The sequence below is a fragment of the Rhinolophus sinicus genome, chromosome 16 (assembly GCF_057876585.1).
Source record: "Rhinolophus sinicus isolate RSI-liver-muscle chromosome 16, RSI-T2T, whole genome shotgun sequence".
Lineage (NCBI taxonomy): Eukaryota > Metazoa > Chordata > Mammalia > Chiroptera > Rhinolophidae > Rhinolophus > Rhinolophus sinicus.
The window spans coordinates 65,202,674-65,225,125 of NC_142516.1; the positions used below are offsets into that span (position 1 = coordinate 65,202,674).

At 38.8% G+C, this 22,452-nt stretch overlaps 1 protein-coding gene across 1 annotated transcript; it reads left to right on the forward strand.

Annotated features, from left to right (window-relative positions):
- The first annotated feature begins 5,685 nt into the window (after positions 1-5,685).
- LOC109457435 (interferon omega-1-like) lies at positions 5,686-6,406 on the forward strand. The gene has a single exon (XM_019750349.3). It carries the CDS (start codon positions 5,843-5,845, stop codon positions 6,404-6,406), a length of 564 nt encoding a protein of 187 aa, XP_019605908.3. The 5' UTR covers positions 5,686-5,842.
- The last annotated feature ends 16,046 nt before the right edge of the window (positions 6,407-22,452 follow it).

A 22,452-nucleotide genomic window follows, 5' to 3' on the forward strand; every position in this document is an offset into this window, starting at 1 on the left:
TCTATTAGCTTCCAGGTAATAGCTGACCACTCATACATTAATAAAATGGCTGACCAGTCTACAACTGGTCTCTTTTGAGTGATTTGCTGTGGCTAAATCCCCGGAATCTGATAATCTCCTTGGACAGTGACAAAAATAGATATAGACAGATGATAGATAGATGATAGATAGATAGATAGATAGATAGATAGATAGATAGATAGATAGATAGATAGATAGATTCTCTGACTAATCCTTTAAGTCATAGCCTGCCTTAAAGAGCCAGCTGCCCTCCTTCTGTACCTGTCTGTAGCTACAATTTCACGAGGGCTGGTTTGAAGCCTGTCACTCTTTAGAGTCCTCAATCCCTGACTTGTGTAAAGTGACATTTTGTCATTTGGATAGAGAAGATGTCACTTCATTTTTCCTTAATTTTCAGCATTTACTTTCCGTTTGCCTTTGTGCATTACTTTTTCATAACTGCTTACTTTCACTTTCTAGGAATGTTAAAAGAGAGAGTAAAGTCAAGATGTCTTGAAAAATCATACACGAAATGTATCGCCTCTTCTTTCCCTTATATTTTCTCTCCTCCTCCTCCTGCTCCTTCCTTTTCTGCAGTAAACCTCGAAGTAAAAATAGAAAAGATTTCAGGAGCATTAGGACAATTTTTTTTGAAGTGAAAAGAGAAATACAAAAGAAGAGGTAACAATTTAAAAAATATACAAAAATAGTAAAGAAAAAATGAGTTGTTTAACCATGACTTCAGCAGAGACAGGACAATGTCCTGGGCTAGGACAAGGAGGCTGTCACAAAGCAGAAAGACATATTCCAACTGCTTGAGTGCCTGGACAGTAGTAGTGATTACACTTTACTGCTCTTGAGAGCAAGAACAGAGGTTTGACTATCTTGGAATAGCCTGAGTTTTGTGTAATGATTGGCACATAGTAAATATTCAATAATTTTCTCAGTTAAATAGAGTAAATAAAACCAAATATAACTAAATGTTTTGCAGCAGAAAATAAGGTAAGATCCATGCATATAAAGGACAAGTATCTTGCACACCTGATCAACACTTCCAAGAGAGATATCCAGAGGCAGGAAAAAGACCTCACAAAGAAGCCTAGTAAACTCCTTAAAAGTTGTTCTTCACATCAGGAAGAAAGATTCAGATAGCTCTATCACTAGCTCAAAGCCTTTTTTTTCAATTACAGTTGACATTCAATATTATTTTATAGTAGTTTCAGGTGTACAGCATAGTCATTAGACAATTATATAATTTACAAAGTGATCCCTCAATGTTCCATGGGTCACAGGTATTACATTATTGACTGTATTCTCTATGCTGTACCTTACATCCCCATGACTACTTTGTAACTACCAATTTGTACTTCTTAATCCCTTCACCTTTTTCACCCAGCCCCCCAACCATCAATGTGTTCTCTGCACTATAAGTCTGTTTCTGTTTTGTTTGTTCATTAATTTTATTCTTTAGATTCCACATATAAGTGAAATCATATGGTATTTGTCTTTCTCTGTTTGACTTATTTCACTTAGCATAACACCTTCTGGGTTCATCTATGTTGTCACAAATGGTAAGATTTAATTTTTTTGGCTGAGTAATATTCCATTGTGTGTGTATATATATATATATATATATATATATATATATATATATCTCACCTCTTATTTAGCCAATTATCCATTGATGGGTATTTATGTTGCTTCCATATCTCGGCTATTGTAAATAATGCTGCAGTGAGCATAGGGGTGCAAATATCTGTTCGAATTAGTGTTTTGGGTTTCTTCAGATAAATATCTAGAATTGGAATTGCTGGGTCAGAAGGTAGTTCTATTTTTAATTTTCTGAGGAACCTTCACACTGTTTTCCATAGTGGCTGCACCAATTTGCAATCCCACCAACAATGTACAAGGGTTCCCTTTTCTCCACATCTTCACCAACACTTGTTGTTTATTCATCTGTTGATGATAAGCCACTCTGACAGGTGTGAGGTGATATCTCATTTGATTTGATTTTTTTAAAGATTTTTATTAAAATGTAGTTAACATACAATATTACATTAGTTTCAGGTGTATACAATAGTTATTCAACACTTATATACCTTAACAAGTGATCACTTTAAGTCCAGCAACCATCTGACACTGTACCATGCTCTCATAATATTATTGACTATATTCCCCATGCTGTACATTACATCCCCATGACTTATTTGTTATACCTGGAAATTTAAAACTCTTATTCCCCTTCACCTTCCCCCCCTTTTTAATTTTTCAATTACAGTTGACATTCAATATTATTTTATGTTAATTTCAGGTGTACAGCACAGTGGTTAGACATTTATATAATTTAAGAAGTGACTTGGCACTATACGTAGTTATGACTATATTATTGGCTATGTTCCTTATGGTCTACTTTACATCCCCATGACGATTTCGTAACTACTAATCTGTACTTCTTAATGCCTTCACCTTTTTCCCCAACCCCCAACTCTCCTCTTGTCTGGCAACCATCAAAATGTTCTCTGTACCTATAAGTTTGTTTCTGTGTTGTTTGTTTGTTTATTTTGCTCATTAGATTCCACATATGAGCGAAATCACATTGCACCTGTCTTTCTCTGTCTGATATACTCTACTCAGCATAATACCTTCCAGGTGCATCCATGACACTGCAGATGGCAAGGACACATTCCCTCCCACGGCCAAGCAATATTCCATTGTATGTATGTGCCACCTACTATTCATTCATTAAACCATTGATGGAAACTCAGGCTGCCTCCACATCTTGGCCATTGTAAACAATGCTGCAATGAAAATATGGATGTACACATCCCCTCAAAGTAGTGTTTTGGGTTTCTTCAGATAAATACCCAGAAGTAGGATTACTGGGTCTTTCTTTATCTCTTCTTATAGCCTTTGTTTTAAACTTTATTTTGTCTGGTATAAGTATTGCTGCCCCAACTTTTCTTCTTTTCATTTTCATTTTCATGAAATATTTTTTCTCATCCCTTTACTTTCCATCTGTGTATGTCTTTCAATCTGAAGTGCGTCTCTTATAGGCAGCATATGTAAGGGTCTTGTTTCCTTATCCATCCAGCCACCTTATCTTTTTCTTGGAACACTTAATTCATTTACATTGAAAGTAATTGTTGATAGACATGTAGTTATTGCCATTTTATTATTCATATTTTTAAATCTTTTTTTCATCTTAAAGAAGTCCCTCTGTGATTCATTGTAATTCTGGTTTGGTGTTGATGAATTCCTTTAGCTTTCTCTTGTCTGGGAAACTCTTTCTCTATCCTTTGACTCTAAATGATAGCTTTACTGGGTAGACTAATCCTGGTTGTAGGTCCTTGCTTTTCCGTCACTTTGAGTACTTCGTGCCAAACCCTTCTGGCCTGCAAAGTTTCTGCTGAGAAATCAGCTGACAGTCTTATGGAGCTCCCTTGTAGGTAACTAACTGCTTTTCTTTTGCTGCTTTTAGGATTCTCTCTTTGTCTTTAACCTTTGCCATTTTAATTATGATGTGTCTTAGTGTGGGCCTCTTTGGATTCATCTTTGGGACTCTCTACACTTCCTGTTCTTGCATATCTATTTCCTTCACCAGGTTAGGGACTTTTCCATCATTATATCTTCAAACAAGTTTTCAATTCCTTGTTCTCTCTCCTTCTTCTGGTACCCCTATGATGCGGATGTTGGTAGGCTTGATGTTGTCCCACAGAGCCCTTAAACTATCCTCATTTTTTTGTATTGTTTTTTTCTGTTCTGATAGGGTGTTTTCTGTTACCTTGTATTGTAAATCACTGACTTGATCTTCTGCTTCTTCATCTAAGCTGCTGTTGATTCCTTCTAGTGTATTCTTTATTTCACTTATTGTATTCTTTACTTCTGAGTGGTTCTTTTTTATGATTTCGATCTCTATTTTTATGTTTCCTATCTCTTAGTTGAGTTTTCCCTAATTTCCTTGAGCATCCTTATAACCAGTGTTTTGAACTCTGTATCTGGTAGATTGCTTACCTCCACTTCATTTAGTTCTTTTTCTGAAGGTTTCTCTTGTTCTTTCATTTGGAACATATATATATATATATATATATATATATATATATATATATATATATATATTTTTTTTTTTTTTTTTTTTTTTCTCCTCATTTTAGCTACCTCTCTGTGCTTGTTTCTATGTATTAGGTAGATTTGCTATGTCTCCCAGTCTTGGCAGGGTGGACTTATGTAGTAATTGTCTTATGGTGCCCATGATGCAGTCTCCCTGATCACCTGAGCTGGGCACTCCAGGAGTGTCCTTTGTGTGAGTTGTGTATGCCTTCCTGTTGTAGTTGAGCTTGGATTGCTGTTGGCACATCAGTGAATGGCGTTGACCCTCAAGCTGACTGGCTATGTGCATTGGCCACGACCACACCATACAAACTGCTGTGCAGGGGTTGACTCCACATAGCAGAATTTCCCCCAGTGGGATCTTCTGCCTGCCAAGACCACCCTTTGAGTATGCTGCCTGTGAGTCAACTGGGTTGTGCTCTGTTGTGGTCTGATGCCAGCCACCAGGAGTGTCGGTTCTGGTGGCTCTGGGGAGTGGCTCCGGTACAGCAATGTCAGCCACTGTGTATGACCGGCCTGGAGCTACCTGGTAAGAGCTACAAAGCAATCCGCAGTTGACAGCTGCCTGTGCTAAGCCTGGAGGTGTGTTGGAGAGATTATACTGCAAACCGAGGCTGGCTGCCACCAGTACCAGGCCTGGGACCACTCAGTAAAAGGGTCTGCTGCCACCTGCTGGCTGCTCATAAAGCTCAATCATTGAAAGAGCCTTGGGCGATACACGAGTTAGGTCTCAGGGAGTCACCAGTGTGGGGCAAGTGCCGTTCACCAAGCCAATGCAGATTCAGAATTGGCCATGTGGGGGAGGGCTCAACACAGGAAATATGGCGCCAGCCCCTCAGCCGCATGGGAGGAAGGCTCAGTACAGGGACAATGGTGGTTGTCCCTCCAGCCCTTGTCCTGCAGCCCACAACTCAGCTTCTCCCTGTTTTCAGCACCCCCGAAGCTACTGTCCCTTTGCTGGAGCCCAGGGTGAGTGCCTGTGAGAGAGTGGGTCTGTGCGTGAGCCCTTTAAGAGGACACCTGGGTTTCTAGCAGCCTTCTATCTCACACAGATGGGCAGAATCTCCATTGATTGTCACAGCCAGATGTTGTGGGGGCTCTTCTTCTCAGCACTGGCACTCTGGGATGGGGACCCCAGTGTGGGGCTGGGGTCCCTCGTTCCTTGGGGGGGGGCTCTACAGCTGAGATATCCCTCCAAATTGTCAACTGCCACACATGAGTATGGGGACCAGCTCATTCCATGTCTCCACTCCTCCTACCAGTCTCAAGATGGCTTCTTTTTATATCCTTAGTTGTAGGACTTCGGTTCAGCTAATCTTCAGATGGTTCTCCAGGTTGATGGTTCTATAGTTTAGTTGTAATTTTGATGTGCTCATAGGAGGATGCAAACACAGTATCCACTTTACCATCTTGACCAGAACCCACCCAAATTCATATTTTTATTAATATGATAAGCATTCCATTGAATTAGGACTTCTAATTTTTTTCATGAATAAACTACACTTCAATTATAAGAATACAGAAAGAGTTGAAACTAATGACAATTTTCCAGGCCCTTGAAGAAAAACGAAAGCCCAAAATGGGGAAGTACAAAGATTTGGTGAAGAGTCAAAATATGAAAACCATACTGCTCAGTATTTAAAAGACATGAAGATGGAAAAGATACTCAGAGAAGCTGGAAAAAAGTTCACAATCTTCCATCTCAACCAGAAGAGCGTCTTCCTATAATTTGCCAATGGCTTTTTCAGTCTCTTCACTGATGGCATTGGTGATGATCTTCTCCAGCTCCATCTTCTCTACTAGCTGTGACCTGCATCTGAACCATGTCCTGGTCAGCAGGGAGAACTTCATGATTCTGAGCCAAATGAGGAAAATCTCCTATTTCCTCTGTCTGGAGGACAGAAATGACTTCAGATTCCCCCAGGAGACAGTAGATAGCAGTGAGGTCCAGACCTCCCAGGCTATCTCTGTCCTTTATGAGATGCTCCAGCAGATCTTGAACCTCTTCCTCACAAAGCACTCCTCTGTTGCCTGGAACACGACCCTGCTGCACCAGCTCCTCACTGGACTCCATCAGCAGCTGGAAGACCTGGAACCCTGTATGGTGCAGGACGTGGGACAGGCAGAATCTGCTGTGGATAAGAAGGACCCTACACTGGCCGTGAAGACATACTTCCAGGGTATCCGTCTCTACCTGAAAGAGAAGAAATACAGTGACTGTGCCTGGGAGGTTGTCAGAGGGGAAACCAGGAAGTGTTTTTTCTTTGTTAACAACCTCATAAGAAAACTCAGGAAATAAGAAAGAACCTGATTCTCAGCTCAGACTCTTAATTGGTCAGTCTTTTCTAAAACTGTTATTTTTTGCTTCAGCTATAAAATAATTTGAATCATATTTGGCATATTTTTATCAGTAATATTAAGCTTACCTATGTCAAACTATTTCAGAATTGGAGGAATGTAACTGGTACCCTGTGGCTGAACCTCATGTTTAAAAATACGTATGTATGTGTGTACGTATATATGTATTTATTTATTAATATAAACTTATCTATTCATTTTATGGCATTTGCATTTGTATTTTATTTTTATATAAGAATATGCTCACATTTTCTTTTTTAGTAAAAAATTTTACTTTTTTACTTATAAATTTACTTTAGGAAATATCTCTTCCTTAAAAAAAACAAAACAAAACAAAAAAACAAAACCTCTCCCCAGAGTCCTAATTCTGCAAACTAAATGTAAATGTATGTGATACAGTTCATTCATTCATTTATAAGCCTTGGGGATAGAGCCTTGAGTATGGAAATTACATTATACTAAAAAACGTAACCATTAAAGAAGTAGTTACAGTATAATTGTTTACATTTGGGATCTGGGTTGCACAAGAAAAGTGAAAGACACTATGGCAGTGAGTAACATGGCTACCTTCAGTTTTCCCCAGGGAAGTAATACAAAATGTGAGCCTTGAAGGATTAGTAAAAGTTTAACTATCGCATGGGGGGCAAAAGTTCACAGGGTTAAAAATCAAAACTTCATAGAGAATGGCCCTGTAGCAGGAAAGGGCCTGGTACATTAAAGAAGTGAAAAAGGCCAGAGTGGATGGACTGTGCTGATGGATAGAGACTATGGCTTGTAATAAGGCTGCAGAAATGGAAAGGGGCCCAAGACAGACTATGTTAAAGATGTTAGATTTTTATCCTAAGAGACAAAGATTTAAAGCTAGAGACTGGTTGACCAGAGCAGGTGCAAGGAAATTCATTAGATCAACAGTCCTCAAAGTGTAGTCTGTGGGCTTCTGGGGGTCCCACTAGAGACTTTAAGGGGATCCACAAGGTCAAAGTTATTTTGTAATAATGTCAAGACATCATATGCCTTTTTCACCACATTAACAACTTGCTTTTATAATGCAAAAACAATAGTGGGTAAAACCACTGTTTTAGTTCCATGCCTAAATGTCAATCAAGGCAGTAACACCAAAATGTACTAGTAATTATTATATTTTTCACTATAATATACTTGAAGTAAAAAAAAACAACAAAAAAATCAGTTTCATTTAAGAATACCCTTAATGAAACAGTAAGATTATTGTTATTAAATCTTGACTTTTCAGTACATGTCTTTTTAATATTCTCTGTGACAAGCACTTCTACATGCATGCATGATGATTGTTTTGAGGGGAAGCACTCATATGGTTATTTGAGTCGTGACCTAAACTAGCCACTCTTTCACTGATCCATTTTTACTTGAAAGAACGACAAACAGACAAACTATGGTATTAAGAGTTGGGTATTTATTTTCTCAAGGTATTTATACAATGAAACTGTCACTTCAAGGAAAACATTTATTGCCAATTTTAATAGTTGAGCTTTCAATAGAATATTAGAATTTTGGAAAATCTACCACTGTTAACCTGACAATTTATTTCCCAATACTTAAAAAGTTTGGGGATGACAACAATGTGACACTAACAAATGAATTGCTTGGTTATATAAATTAAAATACACACACAAACATAAACACACACACACACACAAACACACACACAAGAGTAGATCAGACTTGTTTCCTATGTAGCATATTTACCCTCTTTCTCAAATTTAACACATTTTCATTGAATTCTCATAGCCATTAATATTAATCATTGTCAATATCTCACTGATATTAATATTTCCACCTCTAATTACTTTCCTTTGTTGTACATTTTTGCTCTGTCTTTGTCCATCTTTTTTTTCACTGTTTTGGTATTAGATATTTAGTATTATTTGAATTTTGACTTTTCTCCTTGTGCAAAAAAATAATGGGATTTGTGTTTAAAATCAATCAAAGGTATTTTTTTAATAGGTAAGTTTAAGCAATTTATATTTCTTATCTTAACCATTATGTGTTTGGGTCGCAAATTTATTGATTTATGCTTTACTTCTTGTATTACTTTTATGTTTTTGAAACTTGTCATACTCCCTCTAACTCTCCATTTGTCATTAAAGACTATATTTTAAAAAGCAATTTAAATTTTCTCTTAAGTTTGGAATAAAAAATTGCATAATGCTTTAAAAATTTTTAAACTAATTTTAACTGATTTTCCTATTCACTACCAGTTCTTACTAGGATTATGGCTATTAGGCAGCATAGTGTGTATAAGAGACATAATATAAATAGATATGCATGTGAGTTTATGTTCATATGTAAACAGATGAAAAAGTCTAGATTTAGTGACTATTGTAGAAAATAAAACTATATTAATTTTGAATGCTCTTAGAATGACAGTAAGTTGGATGCAGTATGATAAATTAGTGCTACATATTCTAAATCTAATCATCAGGTAATTTTAGGAGTTACATGGTCAATAAGATAATCAACTTGAATTAAACAATTCTCGTTTTAAGATAAAGCACATGACTATAAAGCAATGAGTTTAATATTCTTATCTAGCTTGTAAACTGGCTCTGAAGACAGTTCTCATCCTGGAATGCAAAACCTTTTTGAAGGATGATAATACTGTTGCCATCATTAATCATTATAGCTTCCGACATGTTTTCCAAGACTTATATTGAAACTGCATCAAGGTACTCTTACAATTAAGAAAACAAAGAAAAATCTATGTGAGTGTCACGTATATTATCCCTTTTGGACACCAGTTCCTCCCCCCACCTTCAACCTTTAACCAAGAAGGTAGGTAAATCAGGTTAGCTCTGAGCAGCAGGGGTTACTTCAAGGCCTTCAGTAGCCTTTCTTCAGTAGTGATTCATTATCTAGTGATGAACTGGATCAAACTAAAGCAACGTGAGAATAAAGATTTTGAGCAACATTCTTTTTCTGTGCTTCAGGCCCTCAGCTTTGGAGTCTTGCTCTAGGTAGTGAGTGATGAATTCCTTCCTTAACCAAAGATATGTAAGCTTGGTGTTATACTGCCATCTACTGGATATAAGTCAAGTACTGGCTTAGAGGCTGGGTGTATTGGTCTCCCTTCCATGACTTCCTGCTGGGAAAAAGGCAGGAAGTTAGAAATACTAACTATTGTTGCTCCAATAAATTTAATTTTAAAAAATCCATTTCAAATAACAAAAAAGAAATAAAAGAACATTTTGATGCCCTGCCCCTTTAAAAACAAAGAAACAAATGTACAAGTGAAGTAGAAAAGTTCTAATTAATAATAGTAATTCTAAGAGTCAAATTTATATTATTAGATTCACGTATTTATCATATTCTTACTCCACAGTAAGTTAATGTATATAATTGAGATATTTGTATAAACAGCCTAATTTAAACCAAAAAGAGACATTTGTACTTAATTTAAAATATTATTTGTAAATGTTGTTGTTATCCCTGAGCTGACTTACAATATCAAGAACTGCACTAAGACAATCAGTCAAGTTTTAATAATTGAACTTTGGAATGAAGGGGTTGGGCTTTTGGTTCCTGTTTTCTCCAAGGATTCTTGAGTTCTGCTGTTTGCTGACCCACCTACCCCATCAATAACCTTTAAGTTCTACATATCAATTTCTTTCACAGAATGCATTTGTTGAAAGTATGTGCTCACTGGACATTTTCTCCAGGTAGAATCACATAAGCTATATCATGATCACGTAATGATGAGCACTGCCTGTGTGAGCTGAAGTGATAAAGACAAATTTGCAGGATTCAGAGTGGCAGCCAGAGTGTTTACAAGGGAACAAGCATCAAAGCTTTTAGAGTCAGAAGAAAATTCACCATGGAGGAAGGTTCAGTGAGATCAGTAGCTCATGACGAGGTTAGAAATGTAATTTTTTTCCAGCCAGGTTCAAAAACCTTTCGGTAATAATCAAAGAATCATTCTTAGAAAACTGAATTTTATTTCCATCTGTTGGAGCTAAGTTTCTGATAACCCTTTCAAACAAGTTGGACTTGGGATTCTGGTCCAGGACCAAGATGGCTGATAGTGACAAACCCCTAAGTCTCACTGTAAAATGTTGAAGAAGAAAGAACAGGAGCTGGAACCTCTGGAATTACTGAGAAGTGACCTTCCAGCTACCCATCAGGTTCAAGGGAGAAAGTAGAAAGAAAGCAGTCAGGTAGGAAGCAGTGGGACAGAAATCAGACAAACATGGAAATAATTCAAAGCAGGGGATCAACATAAGGTATGAGAAGATGGGACTGAGATTCTAGGTGAATCCATTAGAGCTCCAGACCTCCCACGTGAAGGAAATAAGCTTTGGAAGGATCCAGAGCTTTTTAAGAAACTACCTTGCAGGTATCCTATAACTATCCCTTGGTTGGTCTTACTATAGTAGGATTTTCCTTTTCAGGGGAGCTGAAGAGCAAATAGTAACAGAGGAGTACCCACGGTCCACCCTAAGACATATTTCCTCTAGACCTTTCCCATAGTACCCTGATAGGAAAATGACTTCAGAAAACAACTGGACCAAGCCTCCTATCTTCTCATACCTGGCCAATATCACGTAGATAAATCACCGGAGACCCACAGAAGTTAAAGGTTTATCTTGGAAATCTAATAACCCAGGTCTGCCAGGGCAATTTTCTTTACACTACACCACATGCAAATTTTCTTTTCACTAAGTAAATTTTTTCTCTCTTCCCCTATAGGAAAGGTATATGACCAACAATTAGACTGCAAAGAACTAGCTGAAACCCCAGCTCTATCTCTTATCTCTCAGTGTATCCATTTAGAGGTTGAATCTATAAATTCAAAATAGTCTCCCTAGCACTAAGAGAAAGGAGAGCCAGGTGTGAATTCTCAAAACATCTTAAGTAATGCAGATATGACAACATGTGTAAGAGGTAGTCTTTATTGATCATAGACAGAGTAACATGTGTTGGTAAAGAAACAAGGAATTATACTGTATAGTAGACTGGAGCTTTGTATGACAATCTTTGAGCACTTATTTTGATCTTTGACGTGGAAGTGAGATCCCAAGATTGGCTGTGAAGAGTTACTTTCACTGAGCAACAATCGCCATCAACTTTATCCAGGTCCTAAAGCCCCATCCTTTGGAGAACCATAGCAGGAACACTGATGACACCAACACTGCAGAGCTCCTCAAAAAGTCCAAATTCCTCTTTTCATATTTCATCTGATTATAAAGTGTATAATTTATTGTAAAGTGTATGATGTCAACAATTCTATAATGTAGATGTATAATTTTTATTGTTCACACTTCTAGTTAAGGACAATGAACTTTAGAAACATTGATGTATCCAAGACCACACAGTTACCAAGTGACGAAGTCAAGATTCAAACCCGAAACAGTCTAACTGCAAACTCCAATCACTCTAATTATGTTATGCTACATCATTGACAATGAGCAGAGTTTCTAAAAAGTAAAGAGAAGCAGGCATGTTACCATTAGTTCTCTACACAGTTACTCCTACTCAGTACATTTCTTAGAGTATGACTCTCTGTTCACGTGGTCCAGCTTTTCCCAGAACATTGCTAAATATGCACCCAGATTTCTGGGAATATGGGAGATCTCTGCAATATGTGTTGCTGTAGCTGCCTAAAGAGGATATTTTCAAGTTGAAGCACATAGGTAGTAAGAGGGGCTAGTGAATCTCGACTAACCTCTTCTGCCCTACACACATTGCCCAGGTTGCAGAGATAAATGGACAAGATTTCTCAGCCTAAAGCTTCCATGTAATTAACAACAGCCAGAAGCATTCTGTCGGGGGCTTACGGAGAGGTGGAATGGTGTAGGAGGGCTGTGAGGTAACCAGCACGGCCTCAACCAGCAGAGCTTGAACAGAGATTGGTTTGTAAGCATGTACTTCCTATCCAGAAGTGGATGTGCTTCAACTATGCCATAGGGAATCCATGATACTCTCCTTTTTAAAGGGCCATGCCCTCTCCTCTCACATTCCTTCCTTGGCTTTAATTTGTGGAATCAGATTTGTGGTCAATAGCAATATATGGTCTTATTCATTAAACTTGTATCTTCTTCTTACTGGTCACAAAATCAGATTCCCTTCCCCAATCTCTTTACAGTTAGGTGTGGCCATGTAAAGGAAACTTGGTCAATTGATTGTGGTTCGAAGTTATGTTTTTTCTGCACAGGTCTGGCCCATGAAAGGATGCCCATGTGACCTACCATGCTTTTTCCTTTTACAACTGAGTGGAATAAACCCAAGCACCACAGCCACATTTAAAGTCACACGTTGATGATAATAGCAAAGGCACTAAATAGAAGGTACCTGGGTCCCTGAATCACTGTTTGGGGGAGAGCCAACCAACAGTCATCTGATCAGGAATGCTTGCATTGAAGTGTTACATGAAGGAAAGATAAATTTGGTTATATTCAAAATACTGATATTTTCATATGTATCTGTGTGTCTAGCTAACATTATCTTTACAGACAGAAGTCTGTAACAAAAGAATATAAAGAAGGTTTTCCATGAGAAGTTATATTTTAGAGTCTAAGGACAGCAAATACCTTCCAAAAAATTGAAAATATAAATAAAATATGTATTATCATAAGTTTACTTCTTTAAGAAACATAGATCGTTTACTTTTCTGAATATATTTTAGAAACTCAATATATCTTAAATATAAAGCCTTAATTTTGATTTTAGATATTTTACAGCAAGCATTGATAATACAGTACAGATTGCTTTCTTGGATTTGTCAATAATACAATTGATTAGAGTGTCATGAGAATAATTTTCTTATTTCCTAATTTTTCTTTGGAATTTATAAAATGGGGGAAAAGCACACTTCACTCATCCCTCTGACAACCTCCAAAGCACAGCAGCTATATTCTTCTCCTTTAGATAGCTGCTGATTCCTTGGAAGTAATTTCAGACCACATTACTAAGAAAGGACAAGCCAGAAGATTTTCTGCTTTCATTTTCTGCTCCAGTTGTTCCAGACTGGCTAAAGAGTAATTTAACCAGCAGATCTTACTCCAAGCTGTACAGTAGTCTTCTGTGTGGAACAGGTTGAGGATCTGATAGTAAAAACAAGTGGCTTGTGTCTTCTGGATGCTGATATCTCCTATTTTGTAGTGGGAAAAAAAATTAAAGCAGATCCTGTCATTCTGGCATGACTGAGAAGCTATGTCTTTCAAATGTCTCAAAAGCATGAAGATTCCCTGCTTTTCACGGCCATGAGACCAGGAGGAACTGGAGCAAAGAATCAGCAATATTATTACTGAATAGATTTATGCCATTGAGTTAAGGGATTCAGCAGACACAGCGCGCGGCCATTGCTCAGCAGCGCGCGCAAAGCTCCTTCGCTGCGCCCTAAACGGCCGGAAGGGGGCGCCAGAACTCGCCGTAACGGACCAACTGGCACCGCCGACCCAGAGGGAACCGCCTCCCGGTCCAGCGCGGCGGACTTCGGCGCCGCATCCACCCGGGCAACCTAGGCTTGGCTGTCGTCTGGAGCCCCGGCCCGGGCGAGGAGCCCCGGGGCCGCGGGAACAGCGAGTAAACTCTTCGTTTTGGCGCCTGACTGCGTCGGGGCAGCTCTGCCGGGAGCCTTTCATTTTCTAGACCTGCTCCTGCGGGGATCCTCTCCTTTCTCGGAGACTGTTTTACCCAGACCGGTTTACAAAAGTGCCCATTCATTCAGGGATTGCCGGCTGGAAATCAGAGCGTGCAGTGGTATGTGTCCGGATTCAGGATTGTTTCTGGGCAGAATGACCCGAATTCAGGGGAAGGGTAAACGCATCTGAAATCTGGACATGAATCTACAAAATATTGGGACCCTCCGGTGGAATGACTTGGGAACAAGACCAGTTGAGCTGAGACTTATTGGACCCTGATACAAACTGTACCCCTATATACTCTTATCGTTTTTAATGGTTATTTTTTCTTACAGCGTTAAAGTAGTTGAAAAATAGGGGTATTAAAATTCACACTATTTTAAGGTTAAATGTTTTATTTATAACAAAACCGGAATTCATTATCATTTTACTTTCTTCATTCAAATAGAAGGAAACTAATCAATAGTCTTTTCAAAATATACTTTTTTGATAATCTTTTCACTGTTTACTGTTTTTGAAATGTTTTGTGATCTTAAATAATTTGTAACTAACTTCAGCCCACTGAAATTTATACTGAATACATCACTGGTATTCTCTATAAAAATTTCAAGGCCATTTCCAAATTTGGATACTTTCTCTCCCTGTCATAAGAAAATGGTAGGCCTTCTATGAAGCCAGCTTTTTTATTTTAATTTAATTTAATTAGCTTTTAATTGTAAAGCTATTAACTTTTCTCATTTGGTTCACAATATCATACCACCAAATTAAATGGATAAAAATGTGCAATCTAGTTGTGCCGAGATGTTTTAGAGTTCAGCATACAGTACTTTGTCAGTTGATAGTATATCTTTAAATATTTGGTAGACATCTTTAGTTTGTGTGTGAAGTGCCATGATTGCATTTTGCCATGATTGTATTTGACCTTGATACCCATCAAGTATCTATATATGTTTTTAATGTGGTTTTTAGGACAGGCAAAATGAAAAAAACTCATTTATCCTTTGTACAATACTAAAAATGGTTATCATATTTTAAGTTACAAAAGCAACATTGTTACCGATTAAATCAACATTGAGTTGAATAAGGCACAAGTTTAGCATAATCATTTTTGAGGGTCATAATTGCTTGTTCATCCTTGTATGCACTTGCCATCTTTCCTCTGTTTTCATATCTTTGGCCAAGAGTATTTTTATGTAAATACCAGATTTTTCCAATTTATTAATTTCATAAGCAGTATATCCAGTTTTTTATTTTATTTCAATAGTCATTCAATCTTTTTTCTATTGTTTTGTCACTATTCTTAAAGAGAACATACCTAAATCTGACATATTTGTTCATGATGGGTTACAAATGGTGAATAATCAAAAAATAAGTTCAAGTATTTTTCTTATATTCTTCATAGTATTTCAGATCTAACATAGTTTCCTAGTAGCATTATAAATTTCTTTTGAATTTTATTACAGTCTTCTTAGGAAAATTATGTAACCTATTTAGTAATAGTAATAGTACTAATAATACTGAAAATACCTACAGGTTGCAAATACAATTGAGAGGAAGAAATAAGATACTGTATGTAAAGCAGTGAACATACTTAAAACCATAAGTGGTGGGCAGTAGCTATTACCTCTGAGACTTGTGCAGAAACAGTCCTAGTATGAAGGTTGGTTTTTTAATTTAATTTTAAACTTTTGCTTTGATGTATAACTTATCTGTAGTAAAATGCACTAATATTAATTATATATCTTGTTGTATTTTTACATATGTATGGTACCCAGATAGAATATTTTCAGAATCTTAGAAATCTTGGTTGGACCCTCTCCCACTGAATAACCCCAGGCCAAAGGTAACCAAGTCTGTGGCCACAATTACCATATATTTACTTTGCCTGTTTTTGAATTTCATATAAATGGCATCATACATTAGGTAACTCCTTACATATGTTATCGTTAATTCATTGTAAATACAAAAGCTAAGGCTACAAATACTCTAGAAGAATACAGAGAAATAGTCTCAGTATTTACATTTAGATCTATGATTTCTCTCTAATTAATTTTTAGATAAGGTTTGAGGTATGAGTCAAAGTTCTTTGTTTTTCCATATAGACAGCCAGTTGTCCAAGCTCCATTTATTGGAAAGGCTATTTCTTCTTCCACTTAAATGATACAATAATTGTGACTCAGTTAATAATATTTGGATGGGTCTGTTTCTGCACGCTCTATCCTCCACCATTTTTCTCTTTGTTATTCTCACATCAGTACCACTACACTGTAGCTTTAAAATAATTCTTGTTATCTGGAAATATGTTTTTTATGTTTATTCTTCTTTTAAATTACCTTGGTTATTCTAAGTCCTTGGCATTTCCATATCCAATTTAGACTCATCTTCTCTTGATTGATTCATTCACTCCCATACTGTAGCAGTTTCCTTCCACTCCAGGGTAAAAATCTCTACAGTGTCCTGCTCATCCATTCCCTTTATCTTCACTACCCATTCATGCAACTACTTCCCATTCTTTTGCTTGCTGGCTGTAAGATTTTTCCAAAGAATAGAGAGAAATCTACAGGTTGGGAGCCAAAGTTAGATCAAGGTTTTACAGAGACTTCTATAAAAGACTCTCTGTACAAAGGTTTTAGGAGCTCTGTCCCAGAAATGGGACAAAGACCAAAGATATATTTATTATTATAAATCACAACAGCAAACAGGGAAAGATTCTCAACTTCACTATTGTGCTGGCTTCTTTACTGTGTCTCAGCTCCAAATACAGTCTTTTCTATCCTGCTTTGTACTGATGGTGCCTGGATTCTGTAAACCCCATTTTACCCTTCCCAGCTTGTTTCCTGTCAGGTTGAAAGAGGAGGGCGGGCCATACTCTTATCTTACTCTGTTGTAATCTGTCAATCACTCCAGCAACAAACATTGGTTGCCATTTGCAGCATGTTTCTGCATTCGCCTTTTCTGATGCATCCTCCTTTCATTCACCAAGGTACCATAGGTGAGTCCTACCTCTGAGTATGTAGCCCTTCTCCAAATTCCCAAGATATCAGCATCAGCAAGATTAGCATTCTTCCTCAGAAGTCTGATGCCAGTTCCATGTGTCCCCTTCTTCAAGTTTGTAGGTTCTAAGAACCTCAGACTCTCCCCTTCACTTCCCAAGCCTCCACGTTGTACCTTTCACTGGTCTCCAACATATTTTTTTTCTATTTCCTGTATTCAGTTCTCTATGTTAAAACAAGTGGTATAGTTTTCTTTTTTCCTGACTAGAAAATGACTAATACAGCTAATTAGAGAAAGACAAATTCAAATTTTAAAACATCTTTTATATATAGAATTGGTGTGATGTTGTGAAAATATATATACAATGCTTTGAAATGAGTATAGTCTTTGTGCAGGACATATTGGCTAATAACATTTGGCTGATATTAGCATTAAAAAAACCAAGCTGTTTTACTTCTAGGTGCCTAATTTAGTGCCATATTCTGTCATAGGTGTAAAGGCACACTTGCCTATTTATTGCAGTATTGTTTGTACGTAAGTATCCAGAAGAGGATAGCCATCAAATAGTAATTAAACTATGGTACATCCATTGGTTATATGAAATTAGGTCAGGTTATATGTACTGAGACTGAAGTTGAAATATTTTCAGAAAATATCAGGTTAAAAAAAACTATTCAATGATGTTTTGGTATAATACCACACACACACACACACACGCACACACACACACACACACACACACACACACACATTCTAAAAGATTACCCATCCCTTTGAAGGGACTGGAAATGGGAAGTGATCCCCTGCGATCAAGAGTTCTTATTTAGTGGAATTGATTGAATTTTAAAATATATATACACACATCAAAGTAAATATTTTAGGTAGTTCTTGTGTAATTATAAAAATTCAAAGATTCTTTAACCATTTAGATCAAAACTAGCAAAAAATACAACAATAATAAGAAAGGGCAAAAAGCAAAAGAAAGAGTGATTCAAGGGGTATGGAGTGGTTAAAACAATAATTAACTAATAAAAAAAAGGAATTTGTGTAAGAAAATTGTATTATCCGGAGTAATTCAGTTTTAGCTAATATGGATCCAAATGTAATAAGGAAGGGGAGATGTTTTCAATGAATAGGTGAGGTAGAGGGCTCCAGGATAGTGTCAAGCCGCTGATTCAAGGTCCATGTACTGGATTGTTAAGACACCGAAGGAGAACAGGTCCTTACCCTTTGTTCATCAGTCACCTTCCCAGCTTGGGTATCTCTGGCCAGGACTCTCTACATGTCAAAGCCAACACAGAGAGCTACGCTGAGGCTCTGAAAGTCTCTAATCATATCTACTTGATATGTCCTCAGGGCTGGAGTCCTATCAGATGGAGCATGAGTGATCCTGAAGATCTGAGATGCTGTGTCCTCTTCAGCAGAGGACTAATGCATGAAATATTTCAAAAGGGCAGGTGCAGTAAACCATTCTTTGAGTTTTTCAGAGAAGGATCAGTAGAAAACCCTTTTACACACGTTAAAGCTGAATAACCCAGCAAGAATACAGATCTGAAATCAATGTAGATGTTCACACAATTCACGAATAATGAATGTCTTCTACTCTCTTGGGAGGAGGAGAATGAAATTGTCCTCCCATATCATTTTCCTTGTCTTTCAGCATCAGCACAGAAGCAGGAAGGAACAGCTGGAGCCTGAAAGGATAATGTTCTCCTGCCGAATGCCAGGCACTCCCTGGATTAACCTAAATATTGCTGTTCAGTGAGGCTCAGGTCTACAATCACAGAGGAGGTCAGTTCCCAGAACCGGGCCTTCTCAGAAAAGAATGACTTCAGAGGGGAGCTTCTTCCGAGGACTGTGAGGCCTGGAACACTTCTCCTAATGCCTATTCTGCCCACCCGTGGGAACCAAACAGTGATTGATTTGGGGCCACGGATCTTGCCCACCAGGTGGTGCTGTGAGATGTAGTGGAAGGACTATTGGTTTTGGAGGCAAAATTTCCGTGTCCTGCTTTTGGACATCCTCCAAGTTGTTAACTTCCGTAAGCTTCAGATTCCTCATTTGAGACAGTACGGGGTCATTGTGATGATTACTTGGCACGATGTGCATGAAAGAACTTTAAAGTGACATAGTGCAAAATGTAGGTGAACCTGACTATTATTGCCATTGAACTTTTGACCTTGAATCCTAATCCCCGAGCATTCAGAATATAATCTTGAAAGGGTCCATTCCTAATGGAACATTCTACTCAGCTTCCTACAAGATCCTCCTTCACTTGATGTGACCAGGCTCCTCTTTTCTCTGTTCGGAGCCCTCACTGCAAAGGTGCTAATGTGGCATCAGACCTACTTTCTCTTCAGAAAAGGTGATTCATCTCATCTGTTATTTCAGGCATCCCTCTCCCTAGGTTACCTGTGAAATTCCAGGGCCCCAATGCAACCTAGAGTTGACATGAGAGGGAGAACCATAGGAAGAGGGATGTGAAATCAAGCATTGGCATGGGGATAAAAAGAATATCATGAAGTCAGATAGGTGGGCAAATGTGACCCTGCCAGGCTTGCCTGTCCCCATCCTGATTTTAAATGCACATTGTACCTCCCATCTCTCGCAGGTACCTGCACAAGCTTCCTTTGGTGGGTAGCTTTCTGGACCAGTTACAGCAAGATCCTTCCTCTGAGGGATGGGTTAGAGCAACCAAGGAAGAAGACATCTGTTGTTTTCAGAATCAGGAAGATGGTTCTCAGGGTCACCGTTGATATCCATTAAGTGGAAGCTCACTCTGGCCTCCACCTTCTGATTGGACTATACCACCCACTTTCCTTTCTTTCACCATATAACCATTGTATGTCTCTTTGATCAGAACCCCCTTTGTCACTGGATCCCACATTGTCGAAGACAATCTTTCATCCCACCATTTAACCTTTTTCCTTCTACATCAAGAACGCACTCAGATACAGGACCCTATTCCAATCCAGACCCTACTCTGTCTTTGGACCCCACCCTGTCTTTGGACCCCACCTCATCCCCTGATCCCGTTCTCTCTCAGGATCTCCTTGATTTCCATAATGTGAAACACCCTATAGATTCCAGTGGTCTCACAGGTTTTCGAAGGTTCCAAGTGAGGACTCAAAAAGTCTCAGTTGTGCGAAGCCTTGGACAATGGCCTCCAGCATATCTTTAGGGGTTTCCCCGCAGCACAGCCATGGATCAGTCACGCTGCCCATAATCCTGCCCCACAGTCTGCCTCTGGGAGCGTGTTACCTGAGGTCAGCCAGAACGTCCTCCCGCATTCCCTACTACCTGCGAAATTTCTCTCAAAGAAATGTTTCTTTTTTTTTAAGTTTATTGGGGTGACAATTGTTAGTAAAGTTACATAGATTTCAGGTGTACAATTCTGTATTACATCATCTATAAATCACATTGTGTGTTCACCCAGAGTCAGTTCTCTTTCCATCACCATATATTTGATCCCCTTTACCCTCATCTACCACCCCCCTCCCAAAATGTTTCCATAAAATCAGAGAAAATCATTTGGTTCTCAATTACCACATCTCTGAAGTAGATTGTGTCTGTTATATGGAGAGATCTATTTCCAAAATGTGCTTGCTGTTCTCTAAAAAGGAGACTTGTGTCTTCTGCCTCAGCCACATTTAAAGGAAGTTCAGGGCTAGTCAGGAGCTCAGGCTTAGAGTAACAAATGGTCAGCTTAGCTCTCACTGAGAGCCAGCTTTGACTTTCTGAAGGTGATTAGAGTTAGGGAGGGATGTTAGCAGTGGCATTGTAACCCCCTGGCATCTCGGGTTCCTTTAGTTGTATTTCTGAATGTATCTCTATTTTTAAATTCTTGTTAATATAATCCTACCACAAGAATACAACAACAAAACATACAAATGCTCAGAGGCTTTAGAAGGGGGAAAACCAAAGACCATGTCTCAGGACCTAGATTTCATCCTTCCCTCTGCTCCCTCAGTATCTAGAACATGCATGGTCATGGGGTGGAGTAATTGGGGTTGCATAGGCATTATGGGACCAGAAGTTTACCACTCAGCCTCTAGGAACAGTAAAAGACAAGAAACTTCACATATCCCAAAAATGGACTGGACTCTTCAGACCCTAAATTCACATAGGTAAGGAGAATCCCCATGACCTTGAATCTTTTGGTGGGGAATAGCTTCCATTTGCCCCCAGATCTCCCCTCTATTCTTAATGCAGGCTGAGGAGATGAGCACTGCTTCCACCAATTCTAAACTTAGCCTCAATGCAAATGTACAGCTGACCATAAACTCCCATTTCCTCTCCTAATGTAACAGGTTTGAGAACAAAAAACCCAGAATTCCTGGCTCTCTGTGTGCTTAGAAGGGGCAGGGGAAAGAGAGGCAACCCAAGGGGAGGCAGAGCAAATATAAGGGCTTACAAACCTAGGAGTATAGGGAAGACACATGATCAGACTTGGGAAAGAAACCTCCACCTACCTTCAAGTGCCCCTCAGGTCACTTCTAGCCACTGGAAGAGAACTGGGTCCAAAGCTAAGAATGTGAAAATTGGGTCACCTTGCCCCACCTCAAACTCCACAAGACAATCCATCTCTGAAAGGGTTCAGAGATAATATTTTTCTGAAAATAGTGGCTTTGAATGTTAGGAAAACTATCCATCATGGATGAAGAACTGACTGGGCTTTAGGGAAGTTGGGTGTTTGGGGGATCTTGGGGTTAAAGTGGCAAGGTCAGTGAACAAGGTAAGTGCTGCTTAAAGATCTGCCATGTCTGTGGGGTTTATCTAGAAGTAAGCATTGAATCCAACTGTGGGTTCTCCCCGTGGAACACAGCTTGACAGCTTGGACAGAGAAACAGGGGAACTTCACAGTAAAAACAAAACAAACAAAATAAACCCACAACCACAGCCAGGTGATGGAGCTGAACGTCAGCAGTGACAAGTCATGTGTGGGGACAGAGCCCCAGAGAGCAATTTCCAGGCTCTCGGCCTCACATAGAAAGGTACTGGCTCAGGTAGTAGATGGTCATCAGCTGTGACTAGTTGGCCATCGGCTGTTACTGGTTAGCCATTAGCCACTGATATAACTGCCGTGGCTAAGCTAGCAAAGTGTGGTGTAGTGGCATGGTGGAGTGTGGATTGCGGATTGCAGAGAGGATTGCAGCTAGCAAGTGAGGTTGGTTGGCAGAGACAAGTGGATAGTGGGTTGTGGATCGTGTGGCTCCTGCCTCCTGTGTCTCCAACCCAGCCGCCAGCGATACTATAGTGGTATGACTCCCCTATCTATGGCTCCATGGGTGTTCCTTTTTGGCCTCACTATATCCTGCATTCTTATGTGGGGAGCGGGACTAGAGACCCCTCCTGACACCCTGCATGACATCATGTC

Excerpts from the sequence above, each read along its gene's own strand:
- LOC109457435 (XM_019750349.3), top strand. The coding sequence starts at position 5,843 with ATGGCTTTTTCAGTCTCTTCACTGATGGCATTGGTGATGATCTTCTCC.